Source organism: Lemur catta, chromosome 4, assembly GCF_020740605.2.
Source record: "Lemur catta isolate mLemCat1 chromosome 4, mLemCat1.pri, whole genome shotgun sequence".
Classification (NCBI taxonomy): Eukaryota; Metazoa; Chordata; class Mammalia; order Primates; family Lemuridae; genus Lemur; species Lemur catta.
Window position 1 is genome coordinate 77,779,564 of NC_059131.1, and position 27,422 is coordinate 77,806,985.

General features: G+C 46.2%; 1 protein-coding gene and 3 long non-coding RNA genes across 4 annotated transcripts in view; 3 read left to right on the forward strand and 1 right to left on the reverse strand.

The window, feature by feature from the left end:
* Positions 1-12,043, reverse strand: part of LOC123637277 — a 36,717-nt gene extending 24,674 nt beyond the window's left edge. Inside the window, exon 1 of the long non-coding RNA XR_006734794.1 lies at positions 11,499-12,043. This is a non-coding gene — a long non-coding RNA (uncharacterized LOC123637277). The remainder of the gene's footprint in view (positions 1-11,498) is intronic.
* Positions 12,044-16,062: 4,019 nt separating this feature from the next.
* Positions 16,063-17,459, forward strand: LOC123637279. The gene is made up of 2 exons (XR_006734796.1): positions 16,063-16,328; positions 17,101-17,459. It is a non-coding gene; the product is annotated as an uncharacterized LOC123637279 (long non-coding RNA).
* A 1,746-nt stretch (positions 17,460-19,205) lies between these two features.
* Positions 19,206-21,238, forward strand: LOC123637278. The gene is made up of 3 exons (XR_006734795.1): positions 19,206-19,494; positions 19,692-19,751; positions 20,382-21,238. It is a non-coding gene; the product is annotated as an uncharacterized LOC123637278 (long non-coding RNA).
* Positions 21,239-21,424: 186 nt separating this feature from the next.
* On the forward strand, positions 21,425-26,934 carry POU3F3 (POU class 3 homeobox 3). The gene has a single exon (XM_045550330.1). It carries the CDS (start codon positions 21,453-21,455, stop codon positions 22,950-22,952), a length of 1,500 nt encoding a protein of 499 aa, XP_045406286.1. The 5' UTR covers positions 21,425-21,452; the 3' UTR covers positions 22,953-26,934.
* The last annotated feature ends 488 nt before the right edge of the window (positions 26,935-27,422 follow it).

The following is a 27,422-nucleotide window of genomic DNA, read 5'->3' on the forward strand; positions in this document are numbered from 1 at the left end:
CTCTTGCTCAGGCTGGTCTTGAACTCCTGACCTCGAGCAACCCACCTGCCTCGGCCTCCCAGAGTGCTAGGATTACAGGCATGAGCCACTGTGCCCGGCCACTTTTTTCCTTTTTTAAATAAAAGTTAATACAGATTGATAGCTTATTGTAAAACTTTTTAAAAATTGTTCTGGGTTTTTGCTATGGAGAAAACAAATCCCTATCTCATGCCATTTTATGTGACTCTCTAATATTTCTAAGCAGAGTTCAGTAGTTAAGTGTGAGCATTAGTGGATGCTAACTTTACGCTTGCTCCTTTTTCCCCGCCTTAGTTTCTTTCCAACATGTATTTTATAAACTGCCATAAATTCTTTCTTGGCATGAGGAAGAATATTAATTAATGAATTAAGTGAAAATCATTTTTCCAAAAGCCAACTAACTTTTTCACTTCAACCTTTACAAAAAACATTTTGCCCTTTGAGGTCTAGTGACAGCAATGAAGATTTCATTTAAAATGAAATCATTATTGAAGTTTTTTCAAACTTTCTGTCATTGCTGCTGTGAGTGGAGTGCCAGTGTTTCTGAAAGTTCCATAGCTGACTCTATGTCCTTTTAGGCCCCAAACAAAACCACATATTTTTCCTCTTGCCAGGAACTAGTATTTGCACACTCTTCTCCCTGGGCAGGGTCCAAAGGAGCAGCCCCAGAGTCCCGACACACCTTGGAAGGGCAAGGCCAGGCTCCAGAGTCCAGCCTCACTGATTGACGCTGGGTGCGCCTGAAACAGCTTCATTGTTTCCCGGACAATGCCAAGGCCAATGAGGATGTTTGGACAGTGGTCCTGCCCGTGTGCACTGAGGCATCCACACGGTCTCTGCTAAGGTGTGCATAAGTTGAACACAGTGACGAGCAAACAAACCAAACCAGCCCCGTGGGCTCTTCCTCCAGCGCTGACTGGGCTTCCCTCGCAGCCTGGAAGCAGGCACAAGCTAACATCATGATTAGGGAAGTTGCATCCCATTAATGGTTATTTTCCTATCCCTTCCTCATATACAGAGAAACAGACATACACCTGTATGTCTGTTTAGTGCAAGAGGTTTATAGATAGACACACATGCACTTTCCGAGACCCTTATCATAACCTGCCACGCTTCAGTGTGATAATGATTTCAGGTTAATGTGTGGAGCCTTATTCTGTTCTCATGATTGTGAAGGGCTGGGGGAGGTGGCACAGTGTAGTAATGGTGGGTAAAGAGGCCTCAGGAGCCTTTGCCATCCTTGTTTTAATATGAGACAGGGTGGGGCTGCACTCACCAAATGTCACAGAACCACTTTGCAAGCTAGCACAGACACGCCCTAACGGGGCAATGTCTGGGGAACTCCCAGAAGGGTAGAGAGCAGCAGAGTCCTTCAGAGTTCAAGAGACAAGACGTAAGTTCAAAAGCTGGTGCCACCATCATGTGCCCTTGGGCAGGTGACTTAGCCCCTCAGGCCTCAGTTGGCTCACCTGTCAAACCTAGATGCAAACTATACTTTGGAGGGCTTTTAGAGGCTTAAATACAGTATACATAAGGGGCATGTTTTAATACCTGGTGCCTGGTAAGTCCTTAGTAAAATTTTACTATTATCATTGTTATTATTATCATCACCAGTGTTACAGAACTTCTCCTGTGAGTCAGTATGCTTGGAAATGAGAAAAGATTTTCTTGGGAGAACTCCCCTTTTCTCATCTCCCCATGCTCAGAGATTGAGCACATGCTGCTGAATTCTGGTGGACACTTCTCCCTCCATCCCATTCAGAGTTCAAAATGGAAGACAGGAGAGAGCGCCCAGGGTCCAGGCTAGAACCCAACTGCCTCCCGTCAGCAATGGCTTTGAGTCCCACCACCTGCATCCATGGGTGTGGCCACCTTGCTCCCTTGACAAAGTCCAAGCCCAGGGTGGCAAGAACATTTTCAGAAAAATCTCATCAGGTAACACTGCCCCTGGCTCCTCTCCCAGATTATTGTGAAGACAATGGAACCACTTATGTTTCAGTTCCCTGAGGGCAAGAAGGGCAAATCTTATCAAACTTGAAGTTATGATAAAGAGTTTTCTGGGGGTAGGGGAGTGGAGGAATCCACACTGAACAATGTCACTCCTCTCCAGAACACACCATGCTGAAACCAATAGCCAGCAACTGTGTCTGGCAAACAGGCTGTCTCTTCCCAACATCACTGACACCACCACACCCCAGTTCTTGTGTCCTCTGTGTCTCCAATGCCTTAGGAAATCATTTCTGTGCTTTTTCAACCCCTGCTGTACAGAACTATAACATTTTTAAAGCATAAGGCTTGGCACAGGAAATTTAAAAATAGAAAACAAATCCATCTTCAATGCTTAATGCAGCTCTCCCTTAGGAAAATGTATACACAACTTTCCCCCCCAACCCCCTCCACAAAAACCAATTTGGCTCTTAGCCAATGCCACCGGCCTTACTAAGACTGCAAGCTGAAATCGGCTGGTTGGCACAGCTGGCCCTGCGTTGACTGCTAAGACCCAGAGAGCCGAGCAAATGTGTGGCCCGGGGCCTGTGTGCAGCACTCCCTTAAGAGTGAGGAACTTTCTTTAACATGCACCACAGCTGCCTGCTTCCCACATAGGGTGCTGGAGCTGGAGCTGGCGGGCTGATCATGTTTCCTTGAGGAGGGACCTCTGTGTGGCCTGGGGAAGGGAAAAAAGATAGAGACCTGGTCGTGCCCAAGCCCTCTGAAGAGATTTTCGTGTGGCTGCAACTTATTTCTCGCTGTCCACTGAGTTTACTGCAAAGGCGCCCCATCCCAAGGGGTCTAAGTGCCTTGTCACTCTCACAAATGAGACCTTTGCTTCTGACTAACACAATGGTTGCTAATGTATCCAATTCTCCAAAGTCAGTATTGGAAAGCAGCATTATGTTCAAGATGCTGCTATATTTATAATAAAGGGGGTTTTTAAAAATCGCATCGAAACTGTTTTGGATTCCCTGTTTCTTTTCTTTCTTTAAGGACTCTAAGTCTTGGGCAAAGGGCAGTTAATAGTAGCCAGCTCTGATTGGCCAACATCTGTTTCTTTATAGGAACCTTACTTGCCAAGTAGCTGGACAGCAATACTCATTTGGTATTCATGGGAAGTACTTGCCGAACAATAATGACAATAATTGCCTCTGATTCTTGTGTTTACAACACTGCCAAAGTATCATTAGGGCCTTATTTATAGATAATAATGCTTATTAATCACAAGTATTTGAATTTTGGAATGTATTAGATTAATATTCTTTTGTACCTCAGTTCTGTACTAATGCTGTGAAAGACATTTACTGAATGCAACTCATTGGGAATGCTTATTTTGAGCTGCAAAATAATGTGTGTAATTTGCAGGTGAAAGATAAAGAAATTACATGGCTACCTCTCAACAGCCTCCACCGAGATCAACGGGCAACATGGAGAATTAGGCCCTACCTCTAAGCTGAGAAAGGAGAAAAAGCAAAATAAATATTCCTATAGGCATTATTTTTTAGAAAATCTTATAAATACTCATGCCAAGAGAAATTCCTAATAATAAGTCTATTATTTTGTTTTGCCTAAATCTTCCATGGATGGCATCCCTTTACTGAAAAGGCTCTGGGGTGAAGAATAGTGATTCTGTAACGATTTCACACTGTATACGTTTTTAAAGGCTCAGTGAAAAAAAAACCCAGCATAAGCTAATAGTTGTTAACCAGCAAAGTACAATCTTAGGTCTAAATATATAGCTAAACATCCTTTATTCATTTATTCACTAATACCTTTCTATATGTTTAATTTCTGTGCAAACAAACATTAAAACTATTAAGTATTTCCCTATTTTTATGTGCATCTAGAAATAGGAGTCATCAAAAATTTCAAAAAATTACCACACTTTTCCTAAGGTTAATCAGTAATTTCTGTTAATATAATAAAGCAACTTTATATATAAATATAAAGCATTAGTAATGCATAGTTTTCACTTAGCCACTCTCTCCTGAAATTATAGCAAAAATGAAGACAGTAATACTTTCTTCTTATCTAGCACACATTTTTATTTATTCTTGGAATATTCTTTCCTTATGTATTAGAAAATACTTCAGTTTATTTAATTAGATGAATACAAAATAAACTGACATAATTTTCCATAAATTTTTGACAAAAAAAGCAAAGTTTATTAATATAAAGTCTAGGTGCTCTTTTTTCAATAATATTTGCAACAAGGTATCTTTTTAAAAACTGCCTGTAATTAATATTTAATAATGTTCTTGAGACTAAACTCAGATTAGGTTCAATCTTATCCAAAGACTTCTTTAAGATAGTCTATGGGTCTAATTACCACCTACAATATTTAACCTTGTCCTGTCTCATTCTCTTGATTTGGCCCTCCATAGAAAGTAAAGGGACTGCACCTTTCAATCCACCGAATTACACTGAGAAACTTGTCCTCCCTAAAAAACCCTTGAAGATTTGTTCAGCAAATGTTTCCAAGCCAGAGCATACACGGAAATGAGGATCCTAATTCAATAAATGTATAATGCTAACATTTTAATCCATTGCTAAATGTAAATAACTTTAGTGATCCCAGTTGAACTATTTAATATTAATTTAAAGTATTTTATAATATGTGCATGTGTCTCCTCTCATGGGGCAAAGTAGAAAGGTGAACAATTATCTAATAACTTCAATCAATGTATTCAGCAAAACCTGGCAAGTCAGGCCCCTCAACTCCCTTTATTTAAATCTGGGGTGAATGTCTTAATGCATACAATGACCCCCACTAGAGGTCCACTCAGGTGTGTGTATCCATCTCTGTTAAAATTGGTAGAATGAGGAATCAAGCAATAGCTTATAGATTTAATCGATACCTTACAAATTTAATCACGATAGCCAATCTATTGTAGATTGTTCAAATTTCATTCTTTTTTTTCTCAGTGCCTAGAAGGAAGGGAGGGCAATAACGCCTGAATTATCCAAATGATTAATTCAATTCTCCAATGTATTTTGCCTTCAGTAGACATCGCCTGCTTCTCTCTTTACAAGACACGGGTAGTTGGATGAGGAAAGAAAATAAATGTGTTTTGAGAGAGCACAGATATACTGGATGTGTGTCATTGATAATGTCTAACCACTGAGGCTGAAGACCTTCAATCTCCCCCAGGGTGTCTCTCTGAACCTTACTAAATATCATCACCCAACTGCTTACAGACTTGGGCGAGGGGTTAGTAGAGAAAGAAAGAAAGGAAAGAAGGAAGAGAGAGGGGAAGGGAGAGGAGAGAGACGGGGAGAGAAAGAAAGGAAGAAAGAAAGAGAGAAAAAGGGAGAGAATGGTTAGTCTATGAAGTTGGAGTTTAAATTTGAGGGTATTGAAAAAATAATTAACTATAAAAAATGGTTTGACAGAATAACTTATACTCCACCAACATCCCAGCAGTTTCCTAAGCGCCTAGTTGGATATGAAACTTGAGATCTGTCAACATTTTATAGTTGCCCTGATTTAATAAGCATTTTTCCTTCTTTTCTTTAACTGCCAAATTTTTTAATGAAATTGAATCTTGGATGCCTACATTCTGGGGAGTTTTATTTGCTATATTATAGTTCTGTCTGCTTTTAGGCCACAGAATGCCAAAGTATTTATTCTTACAAATCTTTCTCCATATGTAATTTGAGCCTACTAAAATAGTCCTTTACCCACTTCATTAATTAAGTTGACAGAAAAGATTATTTTACAATTTTGTGGTGAATGACTCTTCATCCAAATTTTTGAATGAACGTTGTGCATTTTTATGTCATTATATAGCCCTATGTCTCCTCAAATCACTCCACACCATCAGATAGAAAACTTTCTAAAATAAAAGACTAACTTACTTGTACAGTTGATCTTAAACCCCAACTAGAGTAAAATGTTTTTACCTCCTTCCAAGTAAAAGTCTTTTTTATTTTTAATTTTCACTTGTGCTATTTCCATTATTTTAACTCAAATTTTTAGGAGATTGAGAAACAAACCTCAAAAAGTAGTTGGGCTAAATTGATTTCTATTTTCACAAGCTCATTATTAATATTTAGACACCACCAATGAGTCATCAGTCTTTTAAATACACTCTCTGAAATAAACAAATGATAAATTACATGTAAGAATAAATGTCATCATAAACATCATATATGTTTTTCAGTAAAGAAAGACATTTACATAAACATTGTAAACCAAACAAAATATTTTATAAGTCAGTAAAAATAACTCGTTTTATTCCTGGTTTTAAGAAAACTTCAAAACTTTATCATTTTGATTCCTTTATCAATTAGGACAAATACCATTTAAAATATAAAATTCAGATATAACATTTCTTTACATTTACTCAGCACAAATGAGCATGTGGACGCTTGCCAATGAAATACCAAAGTATTTATTTTAACTGTAATTCTTATTTTAACCAAAAAAGGCATCTAAAAATCCAAAGATTCAAAATATCATTAAAAGAAGCAAATAAGTAACATGTAATCCCATGTTACACAAATCATTTCAAGTATTAATATATGCTTCAAATTTGCTTTTACATTTTGAATTATCACTAGATTACTCAATGTCTTTTCATGCAGGTAGAGGACCACAACATTAACTAGTTAAAAATGTCTTCTTTACAGCAGAATGGAAAATAAAACTACTGCTCTCTTTCATTTCATCCAGAATTTAATTTTTTTTTCTAAGACAACAGTATTTAAAGTGTGAAAAAAAGACAAAAAATATGTACCTGACTTTAGATAGAATGTTTATATTTTAAATGTGCATTTTAAAGTATGCTGCCCTTTTTATTTTATGGAAAACAAGTTATTTAAGTCCATAGCACTTTTATATGGGGTGCGCGTAAATTATTAAAACTATGAATCTACTATTTACTGATTTCTGTGGTGCCATCTACAGTTAGCACAATTCAGATTTCAGAAGAAATTTTGAAGTGTTTTTCAATCTGAATAAGATTTACTCACTTCCCCTGATTTTAAGACTATCTCTTATAGAATGTATTGTTAATCATAGAAGTTTAGTATATTACACATGGGCATGTTATATGCAAATGCATTCAGTTGGGGTATGTATATATTTTGTTATGTTATGTACATAAACATCTACCCTTGTGCATATGTATATTTACATCATGTATAAATATGTGTAGTATATTACCAAACTGTACTATACTTAAGGAGGAGGAGGAGCTTCCAAGGATTGCCATACAATATTTTAGTTAACTGAGTACTGTTTTCTGTGAAAGTAATTAGGTTGTTTTTTTGTTTTTTGCTTTTCACAGTCCCAAAGGTGGGTGTTTATAGACATAGTAATTTGCTGTTTTCCAAAAGGCTAGTTTTAAAATTTTATGTCAACATTGCTTTAAATAAATAAAAGTGATACCTTCCCCTTCACCCTTCCTCTCCTTTAGGAAGGCCCATGGGCAAACAGCTTGATAAATAATTCAAAGAAAAACTAAACTTTGCTTCTAAAAACAAAAGCTCACCTATTTAAACACTCATATTTTACCATTAACACTCTTTGTTAAAATTTAGCTGTCTATAAATTATCTTATGAAAAGGAGTGACAGAAATTTTATCAAGATGCTGGCTGGTGAGGGCCTCTTGAGTAGCTAGTGAGTGTGTGGAAATGTTACTTAGAGCCTTTCTTCAGGACAGAAGGTCTTATAAAGAATTAGGGCTAACAGTAAAACCGTCTAATATTCATAAATCCAAGCAAAAATATATATATATATCACAGGTACTTTAAATTCTTGAAAATCCTCAGACACAAACATTAGGGAAAAAAGAGGACAACTAAAAGTTTGTTTTTAGAATCTTCTGGATCTCAGGTTATAAAAAATACAGTTTAGCAATAGGGTTCATAGCGTCAGTGAAGGAGAAAAATGTTTAGCCTTTTTCTAAATTTCTCTGTCCTGTTTCCTCTTGAGAGCAGGACAAGCTTTGTGGGACCAGGGAGGGAGGGAGTCCCTGGTTAATGTTTTAAGAAGGAAGAATTTAATTTGGCCCAAGTTTTCTTCTACCAAGTCGCTTTCTCTTTTCTTATGGAGAGATCATTGACAGTCTCTGTTTTGTATGAAATTATAGAAATCACAGTCTGGAGGAAAGCGGAGTCATTATTTCAGAATTGAAAATTCGCTCCCCTATTTCCCATCCCTGGAAAGGAGCCAGCAAGTTGGAAAGGTGCACAACAGGACTACAGCTGGTAAAAGAGACGCCCCAAAAGTGATTTGCAATTGGTTCCTACCTCCTTCCTATCCCTCTAAAACTAAAAACCTCCTCTATGCAGCATTTTCTTAAGGCCAGGACAGAGAGAAAGCAGATACACAAGTCCCTAAGACGTGGCTTCCTGGCGCGTGAAATCCTGTCTAAAGAGCAGGCTGAATGATGGACACGCTCTCCGTATCTTTTCCCAGCTAACATTGTGCGTTTCAGCCTTACCCTGGCTCACGTGGGTCAGGGTGTCCACGAATATCCCCGGACCACAAGGGGGATCTCTTTGGGAACCAAACGGGAAGACTTAGGCGAAAGAGGGAGATGCATGTGTAGAGAACGGAGGGTGGGGGAGGAGGGGAATAATAAGCTCCACGGTTGCAGATTTAGATCTCAAGGCTGAAAGGGATACGCTTGCACTAGAGCATCCTGTAGCGCCTCCTGCCCTGCCCTGCGCGCGCACCACACTCACGCACACGCATCCTCGCACGCGCGCACACGCACACTGCTCCAGCCGCTCCGCCCTCCAGACCGCTGGGGAAACGACCCCTCCGAGGCGCACTCGCCCGAGGTGAGGCGGCCCAGCCCTTCCTGGCGCCAGGCGCTGCTGCAGCGTGGGGACAGCGTGGCCTTCAGTGCTCCGCAGCGCGCGGGCCGGACACGAGGCGCGCGGCCGCCGACACCGGCGGGGGCTGCCCGGCGCGGACTGGAGAGGGGGCGGGAGCGGAGCGGCCGACCGAAGGCGGGGAAGGGGGGACACCGGCTGTCCCCCACCTCCCTCTGGGCCTCCCTCCGTTGCCCTCTCTCTCTCATTCCCCTCCCACTCTGCCGCTCCACCGCCGTTGGGAGCTCACATTTGGAAAAGGCACCGAGCGCCGGCAGGCGCCACGACCAGGCGGGGCGGCGGGACGTGTGCGCGCCGACGGGCTTGGACATGGGCAGCGCGGGGACTTTACGCGGTCGAAGCACCGCCGCGGACCCTCCCAGTGCCGGCCTGCAGGGGGCGCCGGCGCGCTCGGGCCCCGCGGGGCCCCAGGCGCCCGCCTCCACGCGCGGAGGACCGGGACGGGAACTGGTTCCCTCCGCGCCTCGCTGGAGGGCCGGGCGCAGCCCTGAGGCTGGTGCTCACCGGTGGGACCCGGACGGTGTTGTCACACTTGTCACCAACGAGGGGCCGCGTGGTGTCGCAGTCCGCTTTCGCGTCTCAGCGTCTGGAGGAGGCCTCAGGATGGCAGAGGGAGTTTGCCTCCTGGCTTGTTGGCTTTGCTTGACTCAATCATTACTATGGGGTTGGGAGGGGGAGCTTTGCTTTTCTCTCCTCGCAGAGCCGCGCAAAGCGTCGGAAAGTTTCCTACCACTTGGGGGACGAAGGCGGATGAAGTGTGAACCTTGCTTCCTGGCTGGGATGGTCCAAAAGTACTAGAAGTCCCGCAGGCTTTCTGCGCCTTCGGCTTACCCGGCAGTCACCTCAAACGCACGCCTCTCCTGTGGCCAAAGGGACCCAAGGCCGCCTAGGAAATGGCTCTGCGCGGGGGTGGGGGGAGACCCGGGAATCTGCTGGGAACGCAGCACCGAGCCCCTGCCTAGCCAGTGGACCGCGCCCTGCTTCCCTGCATCCTCTCTCGAAGAGGAAAGTGGGGGCCACGTTCCCAGAGGAATTGAGTTCACGAGCTCGCAGGGCACCGATGGGAATTCCATCGGACCCAGGGGTTCTGCAAATACTCCAGAAAAGCGTCCAGGGCCGAAAGTGCCCCCTAAGTAGCCCTGATTTTGTGAACGTCCAAAGCCCGGCGTGTCCACCTCCCTTACTCCAGAAGTTCAACTGAGCTTCATGTAGTGATTGTCCCCAGCCCGACCTAGACCCAGCAGCCAAGCCGAGGCCGGAGGTGTGAGGATTTTTTTTTTTTTAAGACCCACATCTTGTAAATGTGAGATTTTTATCAGGCAGCACAGATTACTTAAAGCGTTCCATTTCTGCGCGATCCAATTTTATTAGGATTTACTCTCATTTGTGCTCGGCTTCTCTGGGGAAATAATGCTTTGATTAATGTAATCCTAGCCCGGGATCCGCCACATGCCCCTCGACCCTCTCCCAAGAGAAGGGGTCTGTTTGACAAACAATAACAGAGCAGTAACTCTTGCAATCTGCCCACACCTTTGGGGGGGTGGCTGGGTGGCTGGGGAGAGGGTGACACACGTTCACACACAGCTTGCTAAATGCAATGGCGAGAGGAGGGAGCAGGTTCTACACGGGGCGAACTTTCCAGACGCAGATCCCTGGGCTCCCAGGCGCCGGGCTCACGAGGAGGGGCCCCAGGTGGGGGAAGCGCAGGGGTGCGTGGGTACAGGCGCGCCCCTGCCCTTTGCTTGGTCGGGGTGTCTGCCTCTTTGTACCCCGCCACAGGCCTCTACGCCAGGGATTCGCGCGCCGCCGGTGGGCAGCCCCCGACCCAGGGAGTGTCCACAGCGCCCACCCGCGGCCCCAAAGCATCTCGAGAGCGGATCTTAGGGGTTAACCAGGCACCAACCTGAGGCGCCCTGCAGCTGCCAAAATCTCAGCCGGAAACTTAGAACTTGGGACCCAATTCAACGGTCTTCCTCATCCATACATGCATCCATCCATCCCTGCGTGCGTGCATGCATACAATACAAATCCCTGCCGCCCGCGCTGAGAGCTGCGCCTCGCCCTTGCAGCCGGCTGCGAGCGGGCGCCCCCCTTCCAGCTTTCCCTCCTCCCGCGCAGCCCCAGCCTCCTCCCCGAAGGGAGAACAGCTCAATTACGAAAAGGAGCGAAGGAACGAAATCCCAGGCTCAGAGGCGCCCGCCGACGCTCCTCTGTTCCCGGTCCCTGTCGCGCAGTCCCCACCCCCACCGTCGCCAGCTCGGGGAGGGCGGGGACGTGGCGGTGCGAGGGGTCCTGCCCTGCTCCGCCGGAACAAAGCCCGCCGCGGGAGCCCGCGGCCGCGCACCGAGCTGGGGACAAAGGCAAGCGGGCCGCGCCGAGCGCCAAGCCTGCGCTCCTACGGCCGGGCGGGAAGGAGGCCCAGAATATGGGGTGCGATTTGCCCCTGGGTTTTCCTGGGTTGCTGCATCTCGCTCCTGTGTACCCAATGACCCGCTAGAGTGACTCAGCGTTTATCTCGACGCCTCCAGCGCCCGCTCTCCCTCTCTTGTCCTTTTCTGTCCCCAATCTCCTCTACTTCTCCCTCCTTCTTCATCCACCTCCCTCCTTTTCCTTTACCCGCTTCTCACTTTGCCCTTTTTACCTCTTTCCCTTTTTCTTTTCCATAGAAAAGCAATGCTAATTCGACTTCTGAAGGCCGCTCTGGATGTTCAAATAACAGTCTGAAAGACCTTACTGGGCAGTGCTCAGGGAGAAAAGGGGAGTAATGGGAGCCTTTTAATTTTATTATGCAAACTGTGCTCTAAATAAAATAAAAACGCCGTTAGAATGCGATCTAAGAAAGCCGAGCTTAGCCCTGGGGCCCCACAAATCGCTGATTTGGGAGAAGCCGCTTCTCATGCCCACAGATCACAGGAATGGGGAGGAGGCAAAAGAAGGACCCCGCCGCTCTGGAATAGGGACCTTGAGCGCTGGGGTCTCCAAGGCAAACCTTTTTGGGGAAAGTTCTAATCGTACTTTCTAGCCCTAAAAAGGAATCGCTTACCAGACCCCTCCAATAAAATCGTAGTATTTTCGAATTTAGGATATTTTAATAGTGTTTTTCCAAGTGAAGTTTTACTTGTTTTTGTGATGTGAATTAAAAATAAAGGGAACACAGCCCACAGTATTTGAACAATATATGCCTTGACTTCTGGAGGCTTTTTGCACCCTGAGTTAATACTAAATTAACATTTGATTGTCTATCCAATGCCGCTATAAGCCTGGTATCCTCCCCTTGGGCTTTATGAAGTAACCAGGCTCCCTACAGAAAATTTGGGGAGAGAGTTGAGTGTTCAAAGCAATATCGGACACATAAATTTTAACTTGGGACTAACAAACCCGAGCTGCATAAAGCTACAATGAGCAAGGTCACTTAATTCTACCACCAAAGTCACTACGAGATATTTTAGTGCTGAAATTATCTTGCTGCAAACCATGGAGTATTTGAAGTATCAAATATCAATGAACACACTCGATACTATATTTTAAAAGTGAACAACAATAACCACACTTTCTTAAAAACACCCCTGAGTCTGGCCTGCCCAGGATGGGCACCAGGATGGGTTAGGGCCCACGGAAGGAGCAAGACAGTGAAGTGGAAGCTTCATCATCCACTGGAGAGAAGATAGCACAGAAGCACCGTTTGCGGGAAATGCCAAAAAGAGCAGCCTTCAGCCTGACATGCTGCAATCTGCACCCAGCTCCTTAGACAATAGCTAAGTTCAAATGTCAAAAAAAAAAAAAATCTAATAAAAAAAAAAACTAGAGGCACCAAAGTGCAAGAATTGTTTTCTGGTGTGCCACAATGACTCTCTTATCCACCTCCAGACCGACCGGTTCCAACCCAGATAGGAGATGCTGTATAATGTATAGGGAATATTTGATGTAGGGAGTGTCCCCAAGAGACAGCGAGCAGTTCAATTCTGTTAGGACTACCACAAGCTCAAAAAATCTATCCACTCCTTTGGTAAAGCTGAGTGAATATTTCTGGGTTTTCTTTTTACACACACGCACACACAAATAACACACAGAAAACCACCAAGTTGACCTTGGAATATTTTTCTAGCTAGGACATACCCACATTTTTTGTTAATGAATCATCATCATCACTCTGGTCAATCATCTGGGCTCTGCATTACCTAGCCCGACAAATTTAAATTCAAAGAAGACCATTACATTGGGGGGATGCAGGGAGGGTGATGATGGGGCAGGCAAGAATAGTCCATCACACTGTGTCAGCTCCAGCTTCCCTAGCGATTGGTGGCTTTCATTACCAGACTTGTCAGGTGCACGCATGCAGCTACAGTGGGCAAACTGTTGGAAATGGGTTGTTTTAAAAGCATGCACTCGATTACCAACTTACTATGCCTTCTTAATTTATTTTCCACAATTTGAAATGCCCTGTAGTTTAAAGCTATCCTATAAGCATCAGAAAAAAAGCTTCTTGCTTTTGGGTGAAAAATCATAGTGTCTTTGAATTTATAATTACTCCTTCAAACCCATCTTTTAAAAAAACCAAATGCTTTCTCTTTTCCTACAGATCAGATAAATCAGTTATCAAAGTGATACAAAGAACTCGGGAGAGGAAAGCATGGGTTCCCTTCAAAAAACTTAACAAGACCAAAAAACAACTTATCCACTGCCAAGACAACAAATACTCTTTTCCACCCAAAAGCTACCGTGGAAGAGCCCTCCCCTTTGTATATAACACACAGTGTGGGTTGTGAGTATGTTTAACATTTTAATTTGTAAATGCTAATGGTAAATGTGCTTCCAAACTGCAGCAGTATCAGAGCACCTTACCATTCTCCATGGAAGCAAATGAGTAAATACCCACTCTAAGTTTTGTACATTTGACCCAGGTAATGTTCTTCATTCTCTCATTTGGCAAAAGCAATTTCACCATCCCCAACAATTAAAACTCTGTAGCTTTGCCCAGCATTTTGGATCTTAATTCATACCCAGCTTGATCATTTCCACCCCCAAATCATTATAGAATACTAAAGCTGGCTCTATATATGTCAGTTCTTCTCAAATTAACTTGTTGCTTTACCCAGAATTCTTATTTTCTGCTTCTTTTACATTAAGGAACCTAGGACTATAGTTATCGTAAGGGGCAAGCATTTTTTCTTTCCGTTTAATTTTTTTAAGTACATTTGTGAAAAAAGGAAAGTGAGTAGCAGCCTAGACAGTAACAATCACAGATCTCATGAAAAGTGGCGTGAAAAAATTATGCTTTAAGTATATATAATGATTGCTCCACCAGTGCTTTCCAAAGCGTCTGGCTGAACAGAAAAGTTTCTTTTCTCCCTAATAATTTTTAAAGGTATTCAGCAACTCCGGGCATGTGAAGTAAGTTAGAGCTTTGAGACATTTGTCCAGTTCATGTGGATCTCCCCCAGAAGTCTTTTGTCTAAAATGTCCAAAGAGCTGAAGAAAAAGCAATGTTTGGGCTCAAATTACAGTTTCCTCAATTCTCCACTTTGTTTTATTAGCGCAAACCTGACAGTACATTTCCTGACTCTAAATTGAGAGCTCAAGAGTAAAAATCACGGAATGAAAATGTTTGTGTGTGTCCCCTTTGCTTATATTATTCCCATAATCTTTCAACCCTCCTAGAATATATACCACTTAAATCCAAACCCAGTCAGGTTTGGATTTAGTAAGCCATACTAAAGTTAGCTTCAAAGAAAAACTTCTCCTGGCTGGAACCTGGTTGTCTTAGAGCCATGTTAGAAAAATAAGGTACCTTTTCCCTCTTGCACAGCAACATTAGAGCCATCACGTAATGTGGCCCTTACTAAACAGGCTCTGTGACACATTCACAGGTGCGCTCGGCTACTGAACCGTGGAAGCCAGCTTCTCACTTGCAGTCACTCCTGGCTTCCCTTTCTTGGTCACGCTCTTTAAATCTCCTTGGGAAAATTGTTAGTGACAAATAGACTAATTCCTCAGAACCAGCCAGGATTTGCCCTTCACTATTTTAGGAAGTTTTCCACATATCTTTTTCATCCTTTACCACAATAAAATTCAGTCTTCAGTAGCAGTATCTAAAAATCTTTGAGGGGGTAACCTTGTTCTAGATTGAAACTTTTCTTCAACTGGGTTAAGTAATGTACTAAAAAGTTTCAAGCCTTCTAACCCATGGCTATTTTGTATTTTCTTTTCCCTAGCAAGCCTTTCAAAGACACATCCAAAATCTTTCTAAAACCATAGCCATACCAAAAAAGAAAGTAGCCACTAAATAGCAAATGGAGTAAAAGAGATCCTTGGCACTTCAACTAAATCTTCAGACCCTGAATTTTATTTAGAAGTCAAAGCATGTATCAGGTTGAAGAACATTCATTATTTAACAGATAATACCTTAGAATGCATTTTTCTTGACTATTTCCCAAAAAAATACAACCTGAAAGATAGCTTCTTAAATAGCCTATTAAATACCCTTAATAATAATTTTTAAAAACTGTTCTTGCTTTCAAAGCCTATTTCTGTTTTCCAGTTCTATATACACTTCACTGAGAGACATGGAGGCATAGTTTTTGAACTGTATTTCTTTCTGGACCATTTCACAGATATGGGTGGGTGGGGGATGGGGAAGTCATTGTCCTCATATTTTAAAACCCCGTGTTATGCAATGAATTCACTCCTTGTTGTGAATATGCATAGAAAGGTAGGGGTGTTTGTTCCTTTGGCAAGTTTGGAAGAGTAGATTTGCTTTTGAAACAGCTACATTTTACTCATTACCGGCTGAGGCAAGTCAGTGCGCCCCCTGCTGACAAGTCAATAGTGCTACTCCTGAGCAAAGTTTATTTTGTTCAGTAAACCGTGTCATATAAAATTAACAACAACCAATAAAATTAGCTTATATGTTTCAACTGTAAAAGTCCAAAACAAAATAAAGCTAGTTTTAGTGGCACTAGAAATCTCTAGTTTGGCTTCTTCTCTTTGGCTGAACCAAGGTCCTTTTATCTAAAGCCCAGTGCACAAACATATAGCTTAATGTGACTAGTGTTCTTCCTTTTATTTCTTTCTCTATGGCAACCAATACGCTCTGCTCAGAAATGTTCCCCATCAAGGAAACAAATGATCTTCAGGGAGCAGCTCTATATGGCATCTGGTCCAATGGAGCACACAGAGTTAACCCCAGTCAAAAGCAACGCTGCCAAGCACGTAAACAAGGAATGGAAAACTGGCGATTCTTGCCCCCCTCCCCAACTTAAACCTCTTCCTCCCTCGTTACAAACCATTTCATTGATTTGGCATCAACTGTTTCCAAATAAATTACCAATTCTAAATTGCAAGGTGTTCTGTGTACAAAAGTGCAATAAAATTCCAGCCATTTGATTCTCCCCCTCATCACCCCAGACGCCGCTTCCTTTAAAAGAACAAAACCAAGAAGCTTTTAAAATCCTCTCCAGCCTATTTCACCAAGGTAAGGTGCTCACAGGGGCCTGGACTTGGCCTAGCTATTTCCTCCAGCCATATTTGTCTAATTAACTGCACCTAGCAAGTAACTGCACCCTCAATTTTTACAAAACGCCGCGACAGTGGCGAGGAGGGGGCAAGTGGAGTGGGGTTGTCAAAAATGGAAAACAAAGTAAAATCTAGTTTGTGCCGCTAAAGCTCCAGCTTCCTTTGGGAATAAAGTGTGGGGATGTCCTGGTTAGTTTTGATTGATCACCCTCTTTCTGATGGGCTTTCACTACCAAGCTGGGAGGCTGCAGCTCCCCGCCTGCTCCCCAGACACAGCATTAACCAGGGGTGCCCTGACTTCCTGCCTCGCTTCCTCCTTCCCCAGCTCTCTGCCCTCCCTTTGCCAAGCCCCCCCAACTCCATCCTCCTGCTCCCAGCATGAGTCCCCCCACCCCAATCCCAGCGGGCACACGCAGTTCACGACATCACCACTGGCTACAGAAAGGGGCTTTCTTCCCCTCTAGTCCTGATTCTCTGGGGAGAAAAAATTTCCAAAACAAGAAATATTTATACACTGCATGCTTAATAATCACTTCTTTTCCAGGGTGTTTTTTCTCCTCATGATCAACAGATCAACAATTAAAATGAATAGCACTCTCCTCTTCCCCCCAAAGTAAAGTGCCTTGCTGTGTAGAGCTTTGGAATGAGTCCATCTTTTTATGTAATATTTTAGCAGGGTTGGATTATTTTTTACTCCCCCCAACACACCTTCTCTTCCTTCCCTCCTACAGTTGCTCCCTGAACCCTCTCCTGTCCCAAGCAATGAAAATAAGCTCCCAAACCTACAAGAACATAAATAAATACGCCAGAAAGGAGGGGAAGAAGAGAAAGCAGGGAAAGAAAATGAAAAACACTTACCGAGAAAACTTCCAGGGTTAGATTTTTAAATAAAAGAAGATGTTTTATTTTTTTTTTTAAATAAGAGGACTGGGGTGGGGGCGGAGGGGAAGGCATATTCTCAACTCTCCAGAACCGACGCATCCTTAGCCTTCCCTTTACACTGACGCCTCTAAGCCCAGCTCTCCACTAGTCTATTATTTTCACCAAAATATATGAAAATGTATGCAAATGAAAATCAGCACTAACTGTTCTCCCCTTGTTATATACTTTGGATTTTTTTTTCCAGACAAAACAATCACACTCCGCAAAGGGAGGGGGGCGGATGAGGTGGGGCGGCATAGGGGGGTGCCGGGAGCGATTCAAGAACCAAGTACCACGAAGGGGGGAGGAAGAAGGGGACAGACCTCGGAACAGAAGTATATTTCTGTTATCGAAGAGCACAGTGTTTTGGGGGGCATCCCATACGCGCACACACCCTCCTTGAAAAGAAAGAAAGTGGATCTGTTTGCAGAGGCGCTATCGCGTTTCATCAGGCCACCTGAGACTGCTTTTGAAAGCGTGTACTGTGAAATTCATAGCAGTAATTTAGACAAAATCCTCACTGTATATTAATGAAAGGCGGCCCCATGGCTCTGTTCCTATCCTCCCCATTCAGTGTAAACAAAACCACGAGACTCTCTCGGTTTTTGAGCCGGATCCAAGCAAAATCGGCAGGAAAGGAAAACACGGGGTGCTGGCACCGACTATTCAAACGTCTGCACCTGGAGATCTCAGATTTATTCAATGAAATCTGTGTTCCATCTTTTATATATACATATACGCATACATAAATATAAAAAGGAACCTTTGGGGGACCCAGAGGAAAAAATCCGTTCTGTTTTGGGTTTGGTTACCACTGCCTTTCAGATCTATACCTTGGCAATAATGGCTTTGCTAAAACCTACCTACGATGATATCTCACCCGGCAAGCAGGGGCTGGACAAGAAACTAAATTAATTCTACACGTCTACTGTTAATCTTCAGATCACGCAAAGGCTGCGAAGCTGCGGCTGGGCTGGAGAGCTCCAGCTTTAACTGAGTTCACCTAACTGCGCTCGGCATCGGGAAAGAAGGGCGGGAGGCCCGTTCACAATTTATTCGGACCACACCGGCCTTTCCATATTTACGTCCTGGGCCGCCGCTCAGGCTCGGGACTGCCAAACGCAGGGGCAGGCAGGCAGGCGGCTGCGGGTGCAGGGCTGGCGCACCCGCAGCTAGGGGTGCGGGGTGCACGCACACAACGCACACTCATTAGGAACCATGTATTTATTGAATGTCCGAGTTGGGTTAGTTCATTGGAAATCCCCAAGGAGGGTTCAATTTGCCCTTGTTTTCGTTGCCACTTTCTCTTTTTTCTTGGTTCGCTGAGGTTCCTCTGTGCAGCGTTTCCGCTTGGCCGCGTCCCTCCACCCCACCCCACCCCCGCTTCTCTCGCCTACCCCGCGCACTCCCCCTCCCGTCCTCCTTAACTCTTTCAGTGGGGCTAGAGCTGAGAAAGCATTTGTCGCCGCCAGCCACATCCACCGCGCACACCCATCTGAGACAGAAAAGAAAGAAAAAAGCACCACCATGCCTGAGAATAGCGAGAGAGCAAAACCCCACCACTAATAACAACCACACTGAAATCACACACACACATACATACACACACACACACACACACACACACACACACAGGAGTAAGCGGTGGAGCAGCGGAGGGCGCGGCTAGTGGATCTCGGTTCCTTTTGCCGGCTCCTGCTGCCACGGGAATTCCTTAAGGCCATTGGGTCGAATACACTTACGATGAATCTATGGGGGAAGGTCGGACTGATTGCTTTTCAAATAAATCGCAAGGCTCCGCTGACCAGCACCCTCCAAACTCACAAGGGCACGCACGCTACTTGCCTGAATCCCAGAGGAGGGAGGGAGGGTGGAAGGGAGGGAGAGCGAAAGAGGGAGAGAGGGGGTGGGGGAGAGAGCGAGCAGCGGCAGCGAGCGGTCTGTCTCGCACGCGCGGGCACCGCGCTGGTCCTGGGCTGCAGGTTTCCCAGATGATGGCATCCGAGAACTTAAACAAAGGGGGCCGCCGCCGGCGCGCAACGGCTGCGGAAAGTTGCGGTGGCGGATTTCTAAGCAGCGTGGCCGCGACCCGAGCTCTTGGCGATGCGAGCCCCCCCTTCCCACCGCCACCGAGACAGAGATCGGGGCCGGCTGGTGAAGGGAAGAGGAAACTTTGAAACCACTGGGGACACATCTGTCTATAGGTATTAGCTTGAATGGTACATCCGTGCCGCGCGCTTTACAAATTTCTGGCGGGGGAGGGCGGCGACACAACGCAGTACTAGGTGGGGTGGGTAGGTTGCTATTTTCCTGTTTCTCTCTTCATTTTCCTTCTGATTCTCTTTCCCCCACTCCGCTCGTCCCTCCCTCCCTTTTCTCTCCCTTTCTTCCCCCCTCCCAGACCTATTGCGAACGCCCAGAACCGCTGAGGGAACGCCAACCTCTGGGCTGGACGCTAAGAGTTAAGATGTGGTGGAGGGGGCGGCGGAGGGGGTGGCGGGGGAGGGGCGGGGAGGGGAAAGTGGCGAGGGGGAGGGAGGCTGGGGTACGACAGATTTCCAGCTTCTACGACGCTCTGCCTAAATTAAAAAGCAACCAATCGGAACGGCCGGAAGGGGGGCCGCGCGTCGTGAGCCAGTCATTCTGGGCCTGCCAATCACCCAGCGGGTAGCCAATCAGTGGGGGCCCTGGTGCTCGACTTCCTTGTATTTGGGAAAGTGTGGTGGTGGGTGCGCGCTCGCGGCGGAGGGTAAACATTCGACAGTCCCTGCTCTGAGAGGGAGGGACAGAGAGCGAACTGTCAGATCCGAGCGAGAGCGGGCGCCCGAGAAAGGGAGAGAGAGTGAGAGAGAGAGGGAGAGAGAGGGAGGGAGAGGGAAAGTGAGAGAGGGAAAGAGAGCGCGAACGAGGGCACAGAGCGAGCTCCTGCTGCAACTCTGCTCCAGCACGGCCAGCGCCAGCGCCCGCCGTCGGTGCACTCTACGAGCCGTGCAACGTGCCCTCAGGAGTTGGTTGTGTATCAAGGATCCCCTATATGCACACACACACCTCCACCTCCACCAATGCACTCTTCTTCCTCCTCCTTCTCCAGACAACTGCTGGGAAAATAATAACACACCAATCCCAACCATCAGCAACAAGGTAACAGAGCAATTCGACATCATTTTTTTCCTGTTCAATTTTTTCCTTGTTATATTTGTTTCCTAATTTCTGCCCAAAAGGAAAGATGTCGCATCAGACTGTGACTGTTGCGAGGAGAATGAAAAAGGACTCTTGTTTCAGAGGCAACCAAGAGCTCCGGCAATAGCAACTTCAGAGAAATGCACCATCGCAAGAAGTTTTCCTAGGACAGAACAAAACTTGAAACCAGAGGACCAGAGGGGGAGAGCAGGAGCCAGCCTCCGCTCTCCGCACACGCGAGCAGCCAGCATCACCACGCCTTCAAGGACGAAAAAAGTTTTACTACTCTAAGGGAAAACGAGTGAAATGTGTTCCTGAGGAGGAAAGAATACAGCGGACACGGGAAGGAGCGGGCCGGTTGCTGGTCACCCATAAATTTCGCTAAGGAAGAAAGGAACAGCTTCTTTCTTTGTTGTCTCCCGTAAAACCTTCACTTAGCAGGTGGACTGAGCCCCGCGGCCGGGCGGAATCCGCGCTCGCCCGAGGACAGGAGAAGGAGCCAGAGCCCGCGCGCCCCGGGAGAGCGCCCCGAGTGCAAGTCCCCGCCCCGCCCGGCGAGGCCCGCTGGAGCTAGCCGAGCGCGCCGGGGCTGGGGGGTGGCCACGACCCCCCCTGAAAGGGGTGGCCACGGAGCGCGCCCCGAGAAGCGAGCCCCCCTCCCCAGAGCGCTGCTCCTGCTGCTGCTGCTGCTGCTGTTCCTGCTGACCAAGGCCGGCCGGCGACCCCCGCGCCCTGCCGAGCGGCCTTGCAGCTGCAGCCGGGGGCCGCGGCGGCGGAGGCGGCGGGGGCGGAGGCGGCGGCGGAGGAGGAGGCGGCGAAGGCGGCGGGGCCGGCGGGGGCCCGGGGCGGGGGCGGGGGAGGAGGGGGGAAGGAGGCGGGAGGCGAAGGGGGGGGCGCGGCGGCGGCGGCGGCGGCGGCGGCCGCGGCTGCTGCTGCGGCGGCGGCGGTGGTGGCGGCGGTGGGGTGGCGGGAGCGGAGCGGCATGGCCACGGCGGCTTCTAACCCCTACCTGCCGGGGAACAGCCTGCTCGCGGCCGGCTCTATTGTGCACTCCGACGCGGCAGGGGCTGGCGGCGGCGGCGGCGGCGGCGGCGGCGGCGGTGGGGGCGGTGCGGGGGGCGGTGGCGGCGGCATGCAGCCGGGTAGTGCCGCCGTGACCTCGGGCGCCTACCGGGGGGACCCGTCCTCTGTCAAGATGGTCCAGAGCGACTTCATGCAGGGGGCCATGGCCGCCAGCAACGGCGGCCATATGCTGAGCCACGCGCACCAGTGGGTCACGGCCCTGCCCCACGCCGCCGCCGCTGCCGCCGCCGCCGCTGCCGCCGCCGTGGAAGCGAGTTCGCCGTGGTCTGGCAGCGCCGTGGGCATGGCCGGCAGCCCCCAGCAGCCACCACAGCCGCCGCCGCCACCCCCGCAGGGCCCCGACGTGAAGGGCGGCGCCGGGCGCGACGACCTGCACGCGGGCACAGCGCTGCACCACCGCGGGCCGCCGCACCTCGGACCTCCACCGCCACCCCCGCACCAGGGCCACCCCGGGGGCTGGGGGGCGGCCGCCGCCGCTGCCGCCGCCGCTGCAGCCGCAGCCGCCGCCGCGCACCTCCCGTCCATGGCCGGGGGCCAGCAGCCCCCGCCGCAGAGTCTGCTCTACTCTCAGCCCGGGGGCTTCACGGTGAACGGCATGCTGAGCGCGCCCCCAGGGCCCGGCAGCGGCGGTGGCGGCGCGGGCGGCGGCGCCCAGAGCCTGGTGCACCCGGGGCTGGTGCGCGGGGACACGCCGGAGCTGGCCGAACACCACCACCACCACCACCACCACGCGCACCCGCACCCGCCGCACCCGCACCACGCGCAGGGACCCCCGCACCACGGCGGCAGCGGCGGCGCGGGACCTGGACTCAACAGCCACGATCCGCACTCGGACGAGGACACGCCAACGTCGGACGACCTGGAGCAATTCGCCAAGCAGTTCAAGCAGAGGCGCATCAAGCTGGGCTTCACGCAGGCCGACGTTGGGCTGGCGCTGGGCACGCTGTACGGCAACGTGTTCTCGCAGACCACCATCTGCCGCTTCGAGGCCCTGCAGCTGAGCTTCAAGAACATGTGCAAGCTCAAGCCGCTGCTGAACAAGTGGCTGGAGGAGGCGGACTCGAGCACTGGCAGCCCCACGAGCATCGACAAGATCGCTGCACAGGGCCGCAAGCGCAAGAAGCGGACCTCTATCGAGGTGAGCGTCAAGGGCGCGCTCGAGAGCCACTTCCTCAAGTGCCCCAAGCCTTCTGCGCAGGAGATCACCAACCTGGCCGACAGCCTGCAGCTCGAGAAGGAGGTGGTGCGGGTCTGGTTCTGCAATCGGCGCCAAAAGGAGAAGCGCATGACGCCGCCCGGGATCCAACAGCAGACGCCCGACGACGTCTACTCGCAGGTGGGCACCGTGAGCGCCGACACGCCGCCGCCGCACCACGGGCTGCAGACGAGCGTGCAGTGAAGGCTAGGGCGCAGCGCGAAGAGGGCCGCCGCCGCCGCCTCCGCAGCCGCCGTCAGCACCGCCGCCGCCCCCACCGCCGCCGCCGCCGCGCCGACCCTGCACTTGGGCCGCACGGGCCTGAGCCCCGGCCCTGCCGCCGCCCTCCCCTCCGCCCAAAGACAGGCATGCCCGCCCTTGGAGGAAAAAATGAGGGAGAGACAGACCAAGGAGACATTTTTTGAAGTCCAAGGAAGGAGGGACGAAAAAAATTAAAAAGCATAATAAATACCCAGACTGTTTCATATACATATACAACAAACAAAACCGGAAGAGAAAAAGGGGGCGATCATGAGATCTCATTTATACCATGGTGGTGTTTCGTTTTTTGTTTTTGTTTTTAAAAAAGGGTGAAGATGCATAACGCACCAAAACTGCACTCGTGAGGTTTTTCCCACTCTGAGATGACCTACATGGCAGTGGTGGACAGCACCTGCCTCGTCCTCTCCTCTTAAAAAAAAAAAAAGAGTCCCCCTTCCTTTCACTTTCTCCCTCCAGAAGGGCTGCCTAAACAGATCCACGGAAACTTTCTTTCCTGGGAGCGACTGAAAGAAAGCAGAGGCACCGCGTTTCATCAGGGGATGGCACAGTGCTCTGGGACCCTATTTTTCTTGGCCATATTAAAGTCATTTGGGAACAAGCAAATCAACTATGAAATGGGAAGGAGAAGGGGAAAAGTCTCCAGGAAAATAAAATATTCACAGCTTCTGAAATTAACAGACTCAATAGCAAAGCCAAAAGTAGCCTCAAAGTAACCTTGGAAATAAAAACATCGCGAAAGAGCAGAGGGATGGGCGAGGGAGAGGGGGACGTCCACCGAGGAGTGGCGAGAGGCCCCTGCCAAGTCGGGTCTCAGGCGGGTGGACTGGGCGCGGAACGAGGGCCCAGCCTGCGAGGCCGCCAAGCGAGGCCCGGCCGCCAACCCAGGCTTTAACGGCTGCCACTCGGGGTGGACCATGCCTAAAGATTCCACCGCTAATATTTTTTTTATTAATATTTTTTATTTTTTATTTCTGGACTGACTCAGATAAAGGAATTTAGAAAGACTGAGCACCAGCCGCTGCACTTCTCTGGACTTCTCTCCTCAATCCGTTGCCAACTTTGATTGAATGGGTGCTGTGGATGTGATTATATAATACTGCCATTTCCAAGCAGTGTTTTTGGTAGGTTTTAATAAACAGACTTTTCAAAAGACGGCAATATAGAATTGTTAGATCCGTTGTTGATCTAAAAATATTTGCTTTATATTTTCATTAAATGACTTCTTTTAATATTTTATTCAGAATACTTATGAACTGCTGCAAAACGGTAATTTATTTTTCCCCAGATCTTGTATTACGTGTTTTTTTCAGACGAGCACAAATCAAAATGAAATGAAAATATGGACAGTTGTTAGGTAATAAGGGTATCTTTTGATGTGATCATTTGATTGTAATTTAATTTGAGTAGTGATTCCGTAAGAGCTGATCGAGAAAATAAATTTGTTAGAATGAAATAGTCTGTGTCTGATGCATAAACACTGTGTGGGAAGAAAAGAGTTCTTTAGGAAATATTTTTTTACTAATGAAAATCCTTAAGTAATAGCATTGAGAAAGTAGAGCCTGCTCCAGTTAAGGTATATTTGGAAATTTAGAGTAAAAGATAGGCATTTCTGAAACAGCTAGTATTTTAACATGGTAATCACTTCTTGTTAATCCATAAATTTCACGATTTTTTTCCTCTCCCTTAATTTTAGTGGGTGTCTTTAGTGTTTTTAAGTGAGATTCTCTAGATACTAGCCCTTTTCTTGAAGATACCTGTGTTCTTTATTGGAAGATTGAACTACATCACCAGTAAAAATGTGCCAACTGGTTATTAATGGTTAATACAGCCCCTCCCCCAAGTTCAGCCTCTCTTTTTCTTCTCATTCCCCTAGCATATTCCTGTCTCTTTTCTCTTTTTCTGAAGACTAATAGTTGTTAAGAATAGCTTATGTCTATAAAATATTTTGATATCAATTACTTCGATTAATAACTATATGTAATTAAATTTAAATTATTAAGTTTTTTGTTGTTTTTTTTTTCCTATAATGAAAGAATATAGTTCTAAAATCCTGATTATGGTCCACACTGCATCCATCTGTGCAACTACCAGCTCAGACTTAAGGTTCTACATTTCTGTGTTTTTGTCTTTCCCCAGTATGATTCTATATCTTCTTTACTGGTGCTGGGAGTTTTAGCTTTTTAGATCATTTTTTAGATAGATCCTGCATAGTGGCCACATTTATCAAGTTAATGTTTCAATATTTACAATGTGGGAAAATGAAAGTGTAATGCCTCAGGTTGTGAATACTAAAGATGATAAAGGCTCTGTTTAGTGGAGTCCCTACGTATTGTACTTTTTAAAAAAAGTATTTAGGGATGATAAAGCAATGACTCTATAGACAAATTTCCCCCAATCTCACTAAGCTGTCACTCACTTTTTTCCTTCTTCTCTCCTCTTCACTCCCTCTCCCTGTGATATCAATACAGGGGTTAAAAAACCCGGAAAACTAAGAGAGCAACAAGGAACAGTTATTTCTCCCAGACAGGCCCTGTGTCACTTTCATAAATCAAGCCCAGCCAGATGGCCGCGTATTGGGTTGCATTATTTTAAACACCAAATTGTACTAAAAATCACAATCATTTTGATTTGTGAAATCTGAAAAAGGCCATATTTATTAAACAGAGAGAAGAAAAAAATGAAGACAAGAAACCACAATTTACTTTTCTTTGCCTTCTTGTTTTCTATTTCTCTTGCTATTGTAATGACTCTACCCAGCGAGTTTACAACCTGAAGTGGGGGTGGGGGTGAAGTTCATTGTTTTTTGAGGGTCTAAGTGGCAAGCAAAGAAGTCCTCACTGGAAAGTTGAGGATTGAGCAGGTTGTTTTTAAGTGGTAGATACTACTGGCACGTGAGATGGAATTCTGTTTTATCTACAGGAATGGTGGTGGTTGATTAGACAAGGAATGGGGTCTATTTAAAATTTTAGGAGATATCTACTTACTTGATTTAGCTGACAACAAAAAAGCTAACATTAGATTTCATACTGTTTTCTATTAAAAAACTAACTTTGCTGATTACTTTGGAAGAAGCCCTGATTTAGCAGAGTAACTTTTAATAAGAGAAGCTGGGAAAGCAAGCCCATCTTGTTTCATTATTTTGCATTTTATAAAGTGAGCTAAGGCTTGCACTCCATTTTTTTGATCAACCCTTTGAATGTATTTATGAAATGAAATTCATGGTTGAAAAACAAAAGAGGGCAGATATAACTGAGAGGTTTTGTGCTAAGGCTTATATTGTTACACATGTAAATAATGAAAATATTGTTATATATCACCAGATCTTTTTAATGAATTTGGTCATTGTGTTCCTTTGCAGCGCAAGTGTCTTGTGCTTCGTAAAGTGCCCATTTGTTTCCTCCATTTCAACCCATCCCCTCCTCCCCTTCTAACCCAAAGGAAAGTGACAAAGTTCTGTTCCATCAGCCTGGCTAATCCCAAGCTAGGCCCATTTGCAGTTTACAGTCTCCCATGGCTCTTAATCAGTTGTCCAAGCCTTGGTCTCCTCATTCATTCATCCAACCATCTTCCCCTGGCAAGTCTGTGCCATAAATCATTCAAGGTGTATTTAAAATAGTCACTTCGCTGTTGTTGCTCTGCCTTTTTTTTTTTGTACTTAGCCAAGGACTACTTCTTTGTTCCAAAATAGAACTGTTCATTATTGATCTTAGAGATTCCCTCTGCTTCCCTGTAGCCTCCAGTGTTTGCTCATTACCATGCTCATAATCTGTTTTGTATGAATGGTTTTCAACATTCAGAGAATAATTGGTTCTAATATTAAATGCAGTATATACTATTGATAGTTTTATCGATAAGTGTAATATTTTAAATAATTTTAACAATTAAATTTGTTTTTTAAATTATATATTTGTAAAGTATTTATCCTGTTGGAAGCAACAATATATTGTTGTATTTATTCGTTTATTTTTGTAATAAATGATCAACCTCGTCAAGCTAAATCAAAAATGACACTTTTATATATTTATAAAAAATGCACTTTAAGAGATGGGCATATTTGCACCAATTTGTATGTAAATAGAGTAAGATACATCAATAACTTGTAGCTTTCAGAACTAAATTGAAGGAAGAAACAGTCTCTCCACATGGAGTTTAGTTTGCTCAAGTTCCAGGGTAATTAATCAACTATAAAATGAATGCAACAAGTATTGGCACTGGATGCAGACTTGAAATTAATTATTTAGAAGGTGGACCTGTTTTTTTTTTAAGGCAGAAAGATAGAAATTGAGAAATCTCTTTTTTTTATGAAATGCACATGGCTGGCTGCACCTATTAGAACAGATGCTGTGTTTCAGTGATAAAAACTAATACCTGACTATGCTCAGATATCTATGT

What these genes read in the sequence shown, in the direction of transcription:
- POU3F3 (XM_045550330.1), top strand. Translation starts at nt 21,453, where the DNA reads ATGGCCACGGCGGCTTCTAACCCCTACCTGCCGGGGAACAGCCTGCTC.